Source organism: Miniopterus natalensis, chromosome 10, assembly GCF_054644295.1.
Source record: "Miniopterus natalensis isolate mMinNat1 chromosome 10, mMinNat1.hap1, whole genome shotgun sequence".
Classification (NCBI taxonomy): domain Eukaryota; kingdom Metazoa; phylum Chordata; class Mammalia; order Chiroptera; family Miniopteridae; genus Miniopterus; species Miniopterus natalensis.
This window is the reverse complement of record NC_142090.1, coordinates 75,264,511-75,279,573: the sequence shown is the minus strand read 5'-3', so window position 1 is coordinate 75,279,573 and position 15,063 is coordinate 75,264,511. Positions and strand designations below refer to the sequence as shown.

Here is a 15,063-nt window from a genome sequence, read left to right as displayed (position 1 = left end):
GGCCAGGGGCAAGGCCGCGACCTCCTGGGCTCCGCTGGATCCGGCCGGAAAAGGTCGAATTTCCTGAGACACGTCTGAGGCCCGCACTTGGGGGCTAGCGCCCCGGGCCGGCCATTTCCAGTTGACTTAAGCGCGTCCCGACGGCCCAGGAAGGAGGAGACCCTGGGGTCCGCTGAGCAAAGGGCTTGTCCTCTGAAGGCTCCTGTCACTGGGCCAGGAGCCTAGCCCGGCCTCGCAGGGAACGGATTTCCTCACCGCGGGGCCTCGTTAAAATGCGCACACCGCCGGAGCCAGCGCTGCCCCAGCCTCGGGTTTGGAGGGGAGGGGGGAGAGGGAGGGGTCGGAGAGGCAGGAGCTTGGTGACACTGGTTCTTGTCATACAGAGCCTCCAGGAGCGGGCGAATGCCAAGGCTAAAGGGAGAACTGGAGAACACTGTGTCAGGGGTGTCCGTTGGCCGCCCCTCCTCCAAGTTTCCCCCTGGGGTCTTCACCTCAGGGCCTGGCAAAGACCCTAAAGACCAATGTTCCTTTCACTTCCCTGAAAGGGCTTGCAGCTGGGAGCCCGACGCGACGGGGTGATGGGGCCGTGGGGCGCCTGGACCTGGACTCAGAGCAGGGGCGCAGGAGTCATTCAGGTCGCCAGTTGCTTCCACACCCCCACTCATGCTAGCCCACCAAGGTCCCCCGACAGGCAAGCCGCAGGAGTGCACCAGAGGCAAAGACCCTAAGTCCATCAGCACACTGGCAGAGGCGCGCGTAGGGGGCTGAGAGTCCAGGGCGTTGCATTTGGGGGGAAATTCTGAGTGGGAAGCAAAAAATAAATAAATAAGTGGCAACTGTCAGCTTCCAGTCTGCTCTGGATTTTGGACACTCTGAGGGTCCTGGTGGCCTAGGAGCAGGTCCACCACGTTTGGGAGACGGCTGAGGAGCTGAATGGGAAGAGCTTGAGGCCCTGAGAGGACCCCTTAGTGTTGAGAGTGTACGGAGGGCTAGTGGCGGATTCCGAAACAAGGAAGGGGTGCACCCAAGGCGGGCCAGGGTGCACGCCATAAACACCCCACTTGTTAACAGCACGGGGCCGAAGGACCCTTCACACAGACCCGGAAAGAGGGTTCACGCCCGGGCAGGGGCCGGGCGAGCCCCAGGACCAGGTTCCTCCCCCCTCCGCGGCCGCGTTGGCGCGGCCCCCGCAGCTGCTGGCCTTCGGGCTGAGGTGCGGGGCGCGCGTCTCGCGGCCCATCAATACAGATTACATATTTATATCAATCGCGGGCTCGGAGGGCGCCCTCGGAGAGCGGCCCCAAGCCTACGAAATCAAACTGGGAGTGGTCGCGCGGAAACCCTGGCTCGGGATTGGCTGCGGGCGCCCGCCGCGGTGCGGGGGGATTGCTAATCCTACTCAGCATGTTTTGCACAAGAAATGTCAGCCAGAAAGGGCTATCTGCTCCCTTCGCCAAATTATCCCACAACAATGTCATGCTCCGAGAGCCCCGCCGCGAACTCCTTTTTGGTCGACTCGCTCATCAGCTCCGGCAGAGTCGAGGCCGCCGGCGGCGGCGGCGCGGGGGGCGGCGGCTACTTCGCCCACGGCGGGGTCTACCTGCAGCCGGCCGCCGACCTGCCCTACGGGCTGCAGAGCTGCGGGCTCTTCCCGGCCCTGGGAGGCAAGCGCAATGAGGCGGCGTCGCCCGGCGGCGGCGGCGGCGGCGGCGGCGGCGCCGGCGGGGGCCTGGGTCCCGGGACGCACGGCTACCCGCCCGCGCCCATAGACCTGTGGCTGGACGCGCCCCGCTCCTGCCGGATGGAGCCGCCCGAGGGGCCGCCGCCGCCGCAACCGCCCCAGCAGCCGCCGCCGCCGCCGCCGCAACCGCCCCAGCCCCCGCCGCAGGCCACTTCGTGCTCTTTCGCGCAGAACATCAAAGAGGAGAGCTCCTACTGCCTCTACGACTCGGCGGACAAATGCCCCAAAGGCTCGGCCGCCGCTGCCGAGCTGGCCCCCTTCCCGAGGGGCCCTCCGCCCGACGGCTGCGCCCTGGGCGCCTCCGGCGGGGTGCCGGTGCCCGGCTACTTCCGCCTCTCGCAGGCCTACGGCGCGGCCAAGGGATACGGCGGCGGCGGCGCGCAGCATCTGGGCGCCGGCCCGTTCCCCGCGCAGCCCCCCGGGCGCGGCTTCGACCCGCCACCTGTGCTCGCCCCCGGCTCGGCGGACGCAGCCCGGAAGGAGCGAGCCCTCGACTCGCCGCCGCCCCCCGCGCTGACTTGCGGTGGCGCTGGCGGGGGCTCGCAGGGCGACGAGGAGGCGCACGCGTCGTCCTCGGCGGCCGAGGAGCTCTCCCCGGCCCCCTCCGAGAGCAGCAAGGCCTCGCCCGAGAAGGACTCCCTGGGTAAGCCGGGTGCGCGCAAGGGCCGCGGTCTGGCGGGCAGACAGGCTGGCGCGGAGCGGGAAGGAGCGCAGCGCCGGGAGCCCGCGCGGCAGCCGGCTGGCCTTGGCCCGAGCTGCAGGCAGGCTGACCTTGTGAACTTGCTTTTTAATATTTGGGCGTGGGGACGCAGTAAAAATTCATGTCCAGCTTCGTGCCCCACACCAAGAAGCCCTCCGCGCTGGCCTCGGCGCACCGCGGCTGGGGGCGACGAGCGCGGCGGGCGGCCCCCGTCCCGCGCGTGTCCTTCCCCGTGGGCCGCGGCGCCCTCCGCCGTGGTCCGGGTCCCGGCTGCGAGGCGCGGCCCACGCGGGGGGAGGGGGAGGGAGGGAAAGTGGCTCGCCCGCAGATAGCACGGATGTTTGTAAGGCATCCAAAATAAGCAGCCGCCAGCACCAATAAATAAGCCCATTAACCGGCGAAGTTCGAGTTTACGATCCCCCACGCTTTTTTCAAAGTTGCTGGAGGGGCGGGAATCCTTGTTGCGGGTAGAAGAAAGGCAAACCCCGGCCCGGACGCCGGGGCCCTGAGCTGAGAGGCAGAGAGGGACCTTTTCGCTTTCCCTGGAGCTCCGAATCGCCCAGACTGCCCGTCCCTGGCTCCTGGAGAGCCGTGAAGGCGGCAGGCCCTTGACCCCAGTCCGTTTTTTTGGTGTGTCTTCCCCAAGTCCCAACGACGTCCTTCCTCTCCTCACCAGGCCTTGGGCGAGGAGGGGGCTGCAGTGAGACGCAGCTTTGCTGCCCGCCCCCCCTCCAAGCAAGCACCCCGGACCCCAGCCTGGGGGGGGGGTGCAGGAAGTGCTTGTGTGCCTGGGGGCAAGACGCAAAGACAAAGTTAAGGCATTAAGTTCAAGATATACAGGCCCGCCCTCCCAGGCCGTTCCTTCTGCAGGCACCTGGCAGCTTTGTGCTAAAACAGGTGTTTGGGGGAAATGGAGGAAAATGTAACTTGGGCGGGTAGGTGTGGACTGGAGGCCCACTGGCGTCTGCACAGGCCTCTTGGAGGAGCTGCTCTTCCTGGGCAAGCAAGCTAAAGGGGAGCACCCCTCTCTGTGCATGGCTTAGGGCACCCCTCTTGTGGCAGGGGCGGCCCAAAGCCACCCCTGTGGTCAGCCCACACAGCCTCCACTTAACCTTCCCCTCTTTGTTCCCTTAAAATGCCAGGCAACCCCAAAGGCGAGAACTCAGCCAACTGGCTCACTGCAAAGAGCGGCCGGAAGAAGCGCTGTCCCTACACCAAGCACCAGACGCTGGAGCTGGAGAAGGAGTTTCTGTTCAACATGTACCTTACTCGAGAGCGGCGCCTAGAGATCAGCCGCAGCGTCCACCTCACGGACAGACAAGTTAAAATCTGGTTTCAGAACCGCAGGATGAAACTGAAGAAAATGAACCGAGAAAACCGGATCCGGGAGCTGACAGCCAACTTTAATTTTTCCTGATGAAGCTCCAGGCCACGGCCGTTTTGTTTTGTTTGGTCCCCCCCCCTTCCTCCTGCTTCCAGGGAGCGGTTCTGCTCCCCCTGTCTTCGGCCTCTGCCCAGGAACTGGCACCTGTGCGGGAGCCCCGTGGCTCCCTCCCACACCCGCATCTCGCTGGCCGTGACATCTGTGCAGGGCTGGTTTGTTCTGACTTTTTATTTCTTTGTCCGTTGGCTAGGTGCTGGTTTATTTGTTGTTTTCTGGGGGAAAAAGCCATATCGCTCTTAAATTCTATATAGGTAAACGTTGTCCCAGCTGTCAAGCGGTGGGCTGGGGTGGTTTGTCGTGTCCGTGTCCCACTGCTCAACAGGGCCCCTGTTCTCCTGGTGGAGCTGGTGGAGCTGGTTTCCTGCGGGGCCGGGGCAAACCTAGCGGAAGGCCCAGGTCCCCTCGGAGGCGCTGAGGTGTCTGGCCCGAGGTCAATGGTGCAAGGAGCCGCCACCGGCTCCCTGGCCTGGAGTGCTGGGCTGTGTTTAATCAGGGGATGCAGGCCCTCGGTTTCTTCTTTCTTTCTGCGTTGGCAAAGAGAAGGGCTTATGGGCATGGGCATACAGGTTGGCAAAAGGGCTTGACTTTGGCTGATTGGAAAATGGAGAGAGTCAGAAAGATGAATTTTTCTTTCCTCTGTAAGATATCCCAGCTTTGAAAGAAAGAAGAAAGAAAGAAAGAAAGAAAGAAAGAAAGAAAGAAAGAAAGAAAGAAAGAAAGAAAGAAAGAAAGAAAGAAAGAAAGAAAGAAAGAAAGAGCCAGCCAGCCCAGGGCAAGGAAACTCCTGCTCCAGTTTGTGTAAGGTCTTGCATTGTGGGGCTAAACTATTTCCCTTTCCTCTGAATCTCCATATCCTCCAGCTGTAGATAAATAATCTGATGTAGTTTTGTTTATACATGTGGATTTAGTGGATTTTTGTCATAAAGTAATTGTTACCACTGGTAACCCATGACAAGCACACCACAATTCTCCCGATCTTGCGGAGGTTTGTTGTTTGTTTTCCCCACTATCTTTTTTTTTTTTTTCTCCAAAATTCACGGAAGCCGAGGAGGGCTGGGGGCAGGCGGAATAGACTAGAGAAGGGAGACATTGTTTGGTTTCCTTTATACTGTGAAGTTACATGCATAAAAGGGTCAAACCTGTAGATGCAGAAAAAGAAAAAAAAAACTATAAATGCAAATCTGTATAAATGTCTATTATTATGAAAAATTGCCAATCTTGTTTTATGCAAATGCATTCTATCTTATTATAAATGTTAGTTCTAGCTCTATTTCTAATCTTAAATCAGAATAAATTAATATTGTAATGCTGCTGTGCGTGGAAAAAAAAAAGACGATGTTTATGTTCTTATAGAATAAAAGCTGTGGAATGAAGCTTTTTAATTTTACCTCTTTTTTCGACTTTTATCTTCACCTTCCACTCTATCCCGTCCACTACTTTTATGACAGGAGGACTAGCCCGCGCCCCCTGCAATTACTTTCGGCATCTATTTAAATATTACCTAGACGGTCGTAACTTGTCTGGGCCCTACAGCCCTGGTGCCGTGAGGCTCCTCGGCTTTTGTTCCGTTTTATGACTTGCTAGTATATCTGGATTGTGGCTGTCTTGGACCGGTGGTTTCAGTTGAGAGAGGAGCTTCATAGACAGAGGAAGCCAAACAGGATTTCTTTCGGGAGCCCCAGGAGGCTCGCAGAGGCTGGTTATTTTTGTGGGTCCCCTGGTCTAGATGACCCCCAGTCTGGGAAGCCCGGGAGCCGGCCGGGCCCACAGCGCCTCTCCAGCGTCCGCGGCGGCGCTTAGGTAGACGGCGGCCGGGCTGCCCGGACCCCCTCCCCCAGCGCAGCCTCCCCCACCTGGTCGCCCTCCGCGGGGCCACGCGTTTCCTGCTCGCGGGAGGTGGGGGGGGGGGCGGCGGGGGGAGGGGGCGCGGGAGCGCGCGCCCCGGCTGGCTGCCTGGCGGGGAGGGAGCGAGGGGGAGAGCGAGCGGCGGGCGGCGAGCGCGGGAGGCCGAGACCAGACCGGGCGCCGGGCTCCGGGCTGTCCCTGGCGCTTTTGCGCGTCCCAGGGCCGCCGCCGCTCGGCGCCCGCTGGCTGCGCTGCGAGATGGGGGGGAACCGGCGCGCGCGCGGCTCGCTCTCCGCGCGCTCTCTCCCCTCCTCTTCTCCTCTCTCTCCTTTACCTCGCTTCCCTCCCTCTCCCAGGTTTACCTTACAGGGGCCGGTGGCTTCTCCCGCCGCGACGCCCGGGCGGCTGCCCGGGACACTCGGTGGCGGCGGCGGGCGCAGGTTGGCGAGGGGCCGGGCCGGGTGCGATCGCGGGGCTCTCCCTGGGCGGCGGCGGCTGCAGCGGCGGCGGCGGCGGCGGCGGAGGCGCGCGGGCGACGCAGCCCCGCGCGGGCAGCACCAGAACTGGTCGGTGATTTAGGTAGTTTCCTGTTGTTGGGATCCACCTTTCTCTCGACAGCACGACACTGCCTTCATTACTTCAGTTGAAATCGTCTCCAGGTACCTGTGCGCGCCGGGGCCGGGCCGGGCGGGGCATCCAGGCTCTGGTCGTGCCAGGCCTATGGTGGCAACCTCGGCTTTTCCCACGCAGGAGCCTCGTCCCTGCCTCCTTCTCAGCTCTGCCAGGCTGCTGGACGCACCCCCAGCCCCACCTGGCCTCAGCAGGTAGGGTCAGGTTAGCTGTGCCCAGCGGACGCCGGGGGCGTGGTAGGAATTCTGGGCCCCGGGCCATTCAAGGTCAGGGGCGCACACTTCCATCCTGGGCCTCCCCAGCTCCTGGCTTGCGCCTAGCCAGCGACCCCGCCATCCTCCTGCAAAGCGAGGACAGCCTCAACCCCAAGCCAGGGTAGGAAACAAGGAGAGATCCCTGGGCCCGTGAAGACTCAGGCCAAAATAGAAGGGACCGGGCAGACGGGCTGGGTCCTGGCCTTGTCACTTACCCTTCCTCTTGGAGCCGCTTTCGGCTCCCAGGAGTCGCCTTTGACTCTTTCCTTCCTTCCCTCCTGCCTCTTTTTTCTACTTTATGTCTCCTTCCTTTCCTTCCATTTCCTTTATTTTTGTTTTTTCCTTTGGTCTCTGTGTGCGTTTCTTCTTCGGTCTCCACCTCCCTTCCTCCCGGGTCCTTCCTTCTGGCGCGACCCAGGCTGGCCTGGGGGGAGCCCTGGTGGGGGTGGGCGCCCTGTTTTTCTTGCGCGCTCAAGTAGAGGCCGTCCTCTGCCCAGGCAGGGCTCGCGTGGGGCGTCTGTCGAGGGCTGTGGATCTGAGCGCAGACAAGGCCTCGGTTACGATCACGACCGGATGGCGGCGGCCTTGCGTTCCTGCTCCACGGGTCCGCCGCCGCCGCCCCGGAGACCCGGTCAGGGGGCATTCGCGGCGGCTTTTGCAAGGAGGCCTTCGCCAGCTTCGCTGGGGGCCTGAGGCCAGATCGGGCTGAGGCCCAGCTCAGGCGCAGGGAGCCGGGCCACGGAGGGAAGTCTCCGGAAGCTTCCTAGGCCTCAGCTCGGGCTTTAACCGCGATAAGGGAGTCCCGCCTGGGCAAAGATTGGCTGCTTGCTTGCCAGTAGCCTCTCTCAGGTTCAGAGTAGGTTGGATGTGGCATCCTTGTGCCTACGACTGACTGCTGGAGATGGGGACCCTTCCAGCGCCAGTGTTTCAAATAACAGGGGGAAGGAATTCTGAATTCCGGAACCATTGGAATACAAAGTTGAGTCCTTAATCCAAGTAGTAGTCCACGACGGGCTTATTTTCATTATTACTGGGAACTGAAAACGACCTCCATCCCTTCCCAACCCCCCCACACCCCCACCCCGGAGCCCTTCAGACTGTTTGCCTCTAGCAGGACTGCCCTTCCCGGCTCAGCTCTGCGCCCAGGGGCTGTTTCCACCGCTCAGCCCCGGGTCCTGTTATCCGAAAGGCCCACACGGTGTTACCCTCAGCTCCTCTCTGCCATTTTCAGGACCTGAGAATTGGATTTGTTTTGAGGGCCAAGGTTTTAGAACTCTGGGGCAAAAAAGAGACCGTCTGTAATCCCACTCATTATTTCTTTATGCACACGCAAGCCCGTTTACTTCCAAAATAAACGCAGACACAAAACCCGAATAGTCTCCCCTTAAACCTCTGGGCTGAAGAGGGATAATTTTGGTTTTGTGATCCCCCCCCCCCATTCTAGGCACCAGTGAGGACGACTTGACACGCAAGCCCTTCTGATTACTTAATAGCATCCTACGTGGGGGCTAAGGCTATTTAAAGGATGGCCTTATTATTTTTTAAAAATACTATAAATAATTCGTGTCTTCTCTGGGTAAAAAAAACAAAAACAAACAAAAAAACACAAAACAGTGCAAAAGGCAGCCAGGCGTGTCCAGCCCGTTTGCAGACAATTACAATTAGGAGCAAAGGTTTCCTCCCGGATTAATTTTTCCTAATGAAAATCTCAGAAACCCCCGGAACTGCCCCATATTTGGGACCTCCTTGGGCTGCGGAGGGAGTGGGAATAGCGCGGAGGAATTTGCAGGGAAAGGAAAATATCGGGGCGGGGGAGGGGGCTGAGGCGGCCGGGCCGGCCACGTCGGAGTTCACTGGGGCGGCCACCTCCCTCCCCCGGCAGGGCGCGGAAAGGGGCGCGCGGTCGGTCTCTGCGCGGTCTCTCAGCCTCGCAGGCAGAGCCCGGCATTTGAGGGTGTCCCCCCCGCTCCCGGGGCGGGATAGAGATGTTTCAGGGTTTGGGACTGTTGGGGCGGGCAAGGCAGAAAGAGAGGTGGAAGCCGCCACGGCCGCCCGCCCTCGCCGCCAGGGAAGTGGGCTAATGAAAAACACACTCTTGCAGGCACAGTGTTCACACGTGAATTTAATTACCCCGGTTTTAGTAGGCGCTGCTTTCCTTTTGTGTTTGGTGTGGGTTTTTTTTTTTTTTTTTTCCCTTCCAATTAGCAAAGAGGCCGAGGCCTTTCAATTTACCTCCGAAAGACTCTAAGGGGTGAGAATCACCCTCCTCAATGTGGTCAGGCTGAATGATGGCATTAAAGTCAATGCCCCGTGCCCCACCCCGTTTTAATTTCTGGCCCTGGACTTGAGCTGCGGCCACCTCACTTTGGGCCTCGTAGCTCCGCTGAGCCGCCCGGCCGCGTGGGTAACCCAGGCGGGCCCGCCGGGGGCAGTGGCCAGGAAGGAAGGAAGGGGGGAAGGAAGGAAGGAGGGAGACCCGAAGGATTCATGCTGGGCCCGGGGGCCAGCCTCTCCGGTGCGGGCCTCCCAGCTACTGAGCCACCGAGTCTCTTAGGCCGCACTGGCCTTTTATTAAGGCTGCCTCGTGGTTCTGTGCTCTGGTTAGGGGCTCAGCATCAGGGCCTCTCGGGGGCTGAGCACCGGGCCAGGGCGCATGCTGCGCCCATGCGGGGGATCGTGATCCCCGCTGACGCTGAGCGCGGTTGGGGCCGGAGGCGCGACACGACCAGGCCCCCAAACACTCGGAGCAGGGATGGCTGGCCGCTCCTTGGTGGCCGCGCAGCGGTGAATTTGGGAGCTGCCGGGACACCCTGCGACCGGGTCGGGTAGATTCCAGGGGCCCTCCATGGGCTGTGTCCTCTGGGCCGCCGTCCCCGCTCGGCGCGCGCGGGCAGAGGCGGTGGTGGCTCAGTCTGGGAAGGCGACTGCGTTGAATTTGACTTTTCGAGGCCGGCCGGGGTAAACTCGCATCTCCCGGGACTTCGGGGATTATTTACAGGGAGCCCGCCAACCAAACACAACAGTCTAATTTAACCTTTCCAAGTCCTCGTAAATTTTTACAACTGGGAGCCACGGCGAGGTAAACGAATCTGTGGGTCGTTCCCAACTTCCCACCAGCCTGTGTGGCTTCTGAAACAATAACTCCTTATGAAATATAAATATAGATTTAAATACAGTAGAGCGAGAATGCGATTTGGCTGCTTTTTTATGGCTTCAATTATTGTCTAATTTTATGTGAGGGGCTCTGCTGGCCGCGCTCGCGCGCGGGACCCGCGCCTCGCCGATGGCGTGATTAATTGTGGTATAAAATAGTCCGCTTAAGAAGTGCGTGCGTCTGGTGGCGGCGGCGGGAAGGGGCGGGAGTCCAGAGGCAAGGCCAGATTTGATCTTTTAATCGTCGTTGGCCACAATTAAAACAAACCCGATCGTTGAGCGCCGCGATCTCTTTGCATAAAAACATATGGCTTTTGCTATAAAAATTATGACTGCAAAACACCGGGCCATTAATAGCGTGCGGAGTGATTTATGCGTTATTGTTCTGCCGGGCGGCCACGTGACGCGCGTGGCCAATCGGGGCGCGGGCGCCGGCAACTTATTAGGTGACTGTACTTCCCCCCCCTGGTGCCACCAAGTTGTTACATGAAATCTGCAGTTTCATAATTTCCGCGGGTCAGGCCAGCCGGCAGGGCGCGGGGTACGGCGATGGCCACCACCGGGGCCCTGGGCAACTACTATGTGGACTCGTTCCTGCTGGGCGCCGACGCCGCGGAGGAGCTGGGCGCGGGACGCTACGCCGCGGGGGCCCTGGGTCAGCCCCCCCGGCAGGCGGCGGCGCTGGCCGAGCACCCCGACTTCAGCCCGTGCAGCTTCCAGTCCAAGGCGGCGGTGTTCGGCGCCTCGTGGAGCCCGGTGCACGCGGCCGGCGCCAGCGCGGTGCCCGCAGCCGTGTACCACCATCACCACCACCACCCCTATGTGCACCCCCAGGCGCCCGTGGCGGCGGCGGCGCCGGATGGCAGGTACATGCGCTCCTGGCTGGAGCCCACGCCCGGCGCGCTCTCCTTCGCGGGCTTGCCCTCCAGCCGGCCTTATGGCATTAAACCTGAACCGCTGTCGGCCAGAAGGGGTGACTGTCCCACGCTTGACACTCACACTTTGTCCCTGACTGACTATGCTTGTGGTTCTCCTTCAGTTGATAGAGAAAAACAGCCCAGCGAAGGCGCCTTCTCCGAAAACAATGCTGAGAATGAGAGCGGCGGAGACAAGCCCCCCATCGACCCCAGTAAGTGTCTCCTCCCTCCAAGCCGGCCGCCGCCTCCACGCCGGCCACCCGGATCTGCCGGCCCGCCAGCTTTCTCTCGAGCCTGCCGTCGCCCGCCCGGGGAGCCTCCAGAGCAGAGGCCCCGGAGCCAGAAGTTGCTGTTTGGGACGCCTCGGATGGGGCCCCAAGTCCACGGAGCTGTGACGAGCGGGGCCGCCGGGCTGGGGGGGAGGGGAGGTGGCTGCTACTGAGAGAGGGGGCGGGGCGGGTGCTGCGGGCGAGCCAAGACCAGCCGTCCCTCTCCCCGGCTGCCCGGGACCGGGGCAGAGATACTTTGGGCTGTTCTTCGAAAGCAGCTTCGCAGAGAGTGTCTTTTGTGAGAGTAGATTGTCCGGGAGCAGCGGCAGCAACTGCGGCCCGGACGCCGGGAAGACGGGCCGAGCCCCCCCGCTTTCTGTCTCAGCCGGTGGCGGCGTAAATCCGGCCCGAGAGGAGGCTGCGAGCTCCCGGGCGCGAGGGCCCCGGTGCCAGATTATTCTAATAAGCTGGGGAGGTGATCCCCGGCCTTGGGGCGCCTGGAGGCGCCGGGCCGGCCTCCCGGGGGGGTCAGAGAAGGGGTGCGGAGACCGGAGGGACGGGCGGGGAAGGGCAGGCGCACGGAGTTGCGGAGAGCGAGAATATTAACCTGGCTGCGCGGACGCCGGGCAGCGTGGTTTCCCCCTGCCTGGCAAGAAGATCTGTTTTCAAATTTCACTCCTCACACAGTGCTCGGGAAGTGGGAGGGGAGAGCGAAGAACGGGGGGACTGGGGAGAAAGGAGGGCCTCTGAGGGGAGGGGGAGCCGAGTTTTACTGCGCGCAATTGTAAGTGACCGTCCCCGCGTCTGTCTGCCAGGGGTCCATTGTGTCCGCCGCTCTGCCTCCTGCCCTAACCCATTCAGCAGCGTCCTGCGCTTCGGCCGAAGACCCCGGGAGGCTCCCCAGCCCCCAGCAGAGGGGGAGGGGGCGTGCTGGTCCGTCTAAATCCCGCTTCTCTCCCCCCTCTCTCCTCCACGCAGGCAACCCGGCCGCCAACTGGCTGCACGCGCGCTCCACGCGGAAGAAGCGCTGTCCCTACACCAAGCACCAGACGCTGGAGCTGGAGAAGGAGTTCCTCTTCAACATGTACCTCACCAGGGACCGCAGGTACGAGGTGGCCCGGCTGCTCAACCTGACCGAGCGGCAGGTCAAGATCTGGTTCCAGAACCGCAGGATGAAAATGAAGAAAATCAACAAGGACCGGGCGAAAGACGAGTGATGCCCCTGGAGCCGGCTGAGGAAGCCGAGGGAGCGAGAGGGACGGAGAAAGGGCCGCGCCCCTCCTCCCGCCGCGCACCCAGGCCTCCCGCACCCGGCGCAGAGCCGCGCTCCGCGCCAGGCCTCGGCTCCCCGCGCAGACCTTCCCCAGGCTGGCTCCTTGGCCTGCCGGTTTCCTGGAGGAGGTATTGTAAGCTTTCCATTTTCTGTTAAGACAAAACAAAACAAAAAAACAAAACAACCCACACAAATAAATGAATGAAAAAGAAGTGGAAGCCCAAGGGAGAGCTGGCGCCGGTGGCTGTGTCTGTTAGCTTGTATATATTTTATAAAACCTACCTGTTCCTGACTTCACACAAACAAACAAGCAAAAAAATTAAAAAAAAAAAAAACTACCTTTTTATAATGCACAACTGTTGACTGCGGGCTGTATAGTTTTTAGTCTGTGTAGTTAATTTAATTCTCTCTTTGTGGGGCAGAGCGATCTGCCCAGATACTTGAACACTGTGTTTTACTGTGGTAATTATGTTTTGTGACTCAGAACTTCTGTGCTGGGCGAGGCGCCCGTCGTGATTGTGAAAGCTAGGACTCAATTCAAACTCAGGTTGTTTATGGGGTGGGGTGGGGGGGAACAATTGCCTAGACGATAGCTCTGTAGTGGGATATGTCTTCTGTATAACTAGGCTGTTAACCTTTGATTGTAAATTAGCTGTAAGGGTTTCTCAGTGAAATAAAATGTTTAATAAAAAGAAAGAACGGGTTCTTTGGGATGCATAGGTTCATGGGTTTCTCCACTCTTGAAATTCGGGCATTTTAGTCTCTACGTGCTCTGTGGACCTTGTCTCATCCATTGTGTAGATAACCCACACGTTCCAGAAAAGGCAACCAGACCAGCTTGAACATGGTTTTTGCACCAGACAAACAGGGAGGAAATTCGGAGCTCTACGTATGTGCAGAAGGTTACTACCTATGGTTTATGTTTAATTTTAACTGGGGGGGGGGAATAATACTGTAATGGAGCTAATTTTATTGATAATAAATTATACACTATGAAACCGCCATTGGGCTGCCGTAGATCTGTACTCTTGGTGAATCGGGGTTTCCACGGGGCTGAACACACACTGTATATTTTGTGATACTTAATTCAAGGCCTACTGACCAAATTGTTGTGTTGAGATATTTAAATTTTTGCCAAATAAAATATATTGACTATTTTTATTTTTATTTTTTTGCGGGTCAGCTCTTTGCACCGTTTCCTGGGGCAGGGGAGCCTTGATAGTCGCTGGGTGGGGCCGGGTTGGGATGGGGGGAGACAGAACCTCGATTTTGCTCGGCGGCGGGGCTTCGGGGAGGTGAGATCTACCCCAGGCAGCGGCGGGCTGGCCTCAGGGCCCCGTGGCTGCCCCGCGGCACCAGCAACAGTGTCTGAGGAAGGCTGGGGAACACGGGGAGGCGAGGCGGGGTCCCCCCGCTTTGTGTCCCTTTGCCAGACGGCCAGGAGGCCTCCGAGGAGCTGGGCTGGCGTCCCCAGTATCGCTGGCTGGCAGCAAGGAAAGGCCACTCTTTCATCTTGGCGCCCCAAGAAATTGCCCAAACCCGTGTCCACGGAGACTGCTGGGCCTCCCCTGGCAGGGGGTGGGGGTGGGGGTGGGTGGGGGTGGGGGGCACCGGGACCGTGAGCTGAGGGCCTGACCCCTAAAGAGTCTCCAGGAGGGAAACACGAGCCCGATCGCCCCAACGTGGCTGCGGGGACAGACCTTCGGGAGCTCCTGCGGGGACCCGAGGCCTGCACCCCCTCACCCCACCTCCCGTCAGGCTGGCCCGGGGGATTCTGGGCCCTGCTCCGCGCCCCCTCCCCAGCACAAGTCCTGGCAGAGGCAGGGCCCAGGCAACCGAAGAGCCCGAAGTGCCATAAAAGAAATGAGGGCTGTTACTGTTTATGGGGTGTAAAGGGCTGCGGGGGGAACGGCCACAACCTCGGAGGCCCGGGCGCCTTCTCCGTGTGACCGGAGGGCTCAGCCTCATCTCCCCGGCTCTTTTCTTGCCCCCACTCCCCCCACCCCACCCCCCGACTTCTGCGAAGGTATCTCTCTGTATTCCGACGAGTAAAAGGGGAGCCAGGGCGCCGGGGACGGGGTGTCCCCTCACCCCCCACCCCCACCTCGCCGCCAGGTTGGGGCGACGCCCTCTGTTGCTGCAGACAGAAGGAACTTCAAAGAATGGGCACTAAGGTTGTGCCATAAAGGCCGGGTCTGCGAACTGTCTGGAATTCGGCCCTTAATGAGTTTACAACTGTCCAGCCCCAATTAAGATTTTCCACCAAAGCCCTTTCATTTGTTTGCTCTGTCTGCCGCCGATAAAGCGATTGCGGAAACGGCCCTCTTTTATGGGCGCTGCCCTCTCCGCGGCGTCGATTCCGGGCTCCACGCAGACCCCCCCGGGGACCAGGCCCTCGCGGGCCTCGGGGAGTGGGGTCCCCGGCGGCCGCCGAGGAAGTTCAGGCGCGGCAGCCGGGGCTGCAGTACTACAGCTTGGCCAGCAGATGGCAGTGTGACTCCACGCAAGAGGCAGCCACGCCGCCATCTCCCGCCGCCGCGACCCTGGAAAGTTCCTAAGATGTCGACTCGACGCGAGCCTGGCTGCCAGGGGAGCCCCAGGTTCGTGTGAACGGCGGCGGCGTCTTTTTCCGTCCTGCTCACGCCACGATGGGAGCCTCACTGGGAAACGAGCAAGTGGCAGGGGCTCGCCCGGCCTGCCCCCTCCCGTCCCCCTCCACCCCGCGGGCCTAGCGCTGCAGGACGGCAGCTCGAGACGCGGGGACCGCTCCAGGGTCACCGTCCCCAGCCCCGGACCAGTCTCGGCGACGCGCGACGCTCGGAGAACCCGGCTGACAG

The 15,063-nt window shown here is 60.6% G+C and overlaps 2 protein-coding genes and 1 long non-coding RNA gene across 3 annotated transcripts; 2 read left to right on the top strand and 1 right to left on the bottom strand.

Moving 5' to 3' along the window:
- Window positions 1–1,197: 1,197 nt before the first annotated feature.
- HOXA10 (homeobox A10) lies at window positions 1,198–5,258 on the top strand. Its single transcript, XM_087821228.1, has 2 exons — window positions 1,198–2,384; window positions 3,584–5,258. The coding sequence occupies exons 1-2, from the start codon at window positions 1,421–1,423 to the stop codon at window positions 3,856–3,858; spliced, it is 1,239 nt and encodes a 412-aa protein (XP_087677354.1). The 5' UTR covers window positions 1,198–1,420; the 3' UTR covers window positions 3,859–5,258.
- On the bottom strand, window positions 4,954–5,625 carry LOC148092300 (uncharacterized). Its single transcript, XR_015715190.1, has 2 exons — window positions 5,387–5,625; window positions 4,954–5,024 (listed from the first exon to the last, which is right to left on the bottom strand). It is a non-coding gene; the product is annotated as an uncharacterized LOC148092300 (long non-coding RNA).
- Window positions 5,626–9,313: 3,688 nt separating this feature from the next.
- HOXA9 (homeobox A9) lies at window positions 9,314–13,383 on the top strand. The gene is made up of 2 exons (XM_087821227.1): window positions 9,314–10,896; window positions 11,932–13,383. The coding sequence occupies exons 1-2, from the start codon at window positions 10,317–10,319 to the stop codon at window positions 12,168–12,170; spliced, it is 819 nt and encodes a 272-aa protein (XP_087677353.1). The 5' UTR covers window positions 9,314–10,316; the 3' UTR covers window positions 12,171–13,383.
- Window positions 13,384–15,063: the final 1,680 nt, after the last annotated feature.

What these genes read in the sequence shown, in the direction of transcription:
- HOXA10 (XM_087821228.1), top strand. Translation starts at nt 1,421, where the DNA reads ATGTCAGCCAGAAAGGGCTATCTGCTCCCTTCGCCAAATTATCCCACA. An exon ending in GCCCGAGAAGGACTCCCTGG is followed by an intron (nt 2,385 to 3,583) that starts GTAAGCCGGGTG and finishes TTAAAATGCCAG; the next exon opens with GCAACCCCAAAGGCGAGAAC.
- HOXA9 (XM_087821227.1), top strand. Translation starts at nt 10,317, where the DNA reads ATGGCCACCACCGGGGCCCTGGGCAACTACTATGTGGACTCGTTCCTG. An exon ending in CAAGCCCCCCATCGACCCCA is followed by an intron (nt 10,897 to 11,931) that starts GTAAGTGTCTCC and finishes TCCTCCACGCAG; the next exon opens with GCAACCCGGCCGCCAACTGG.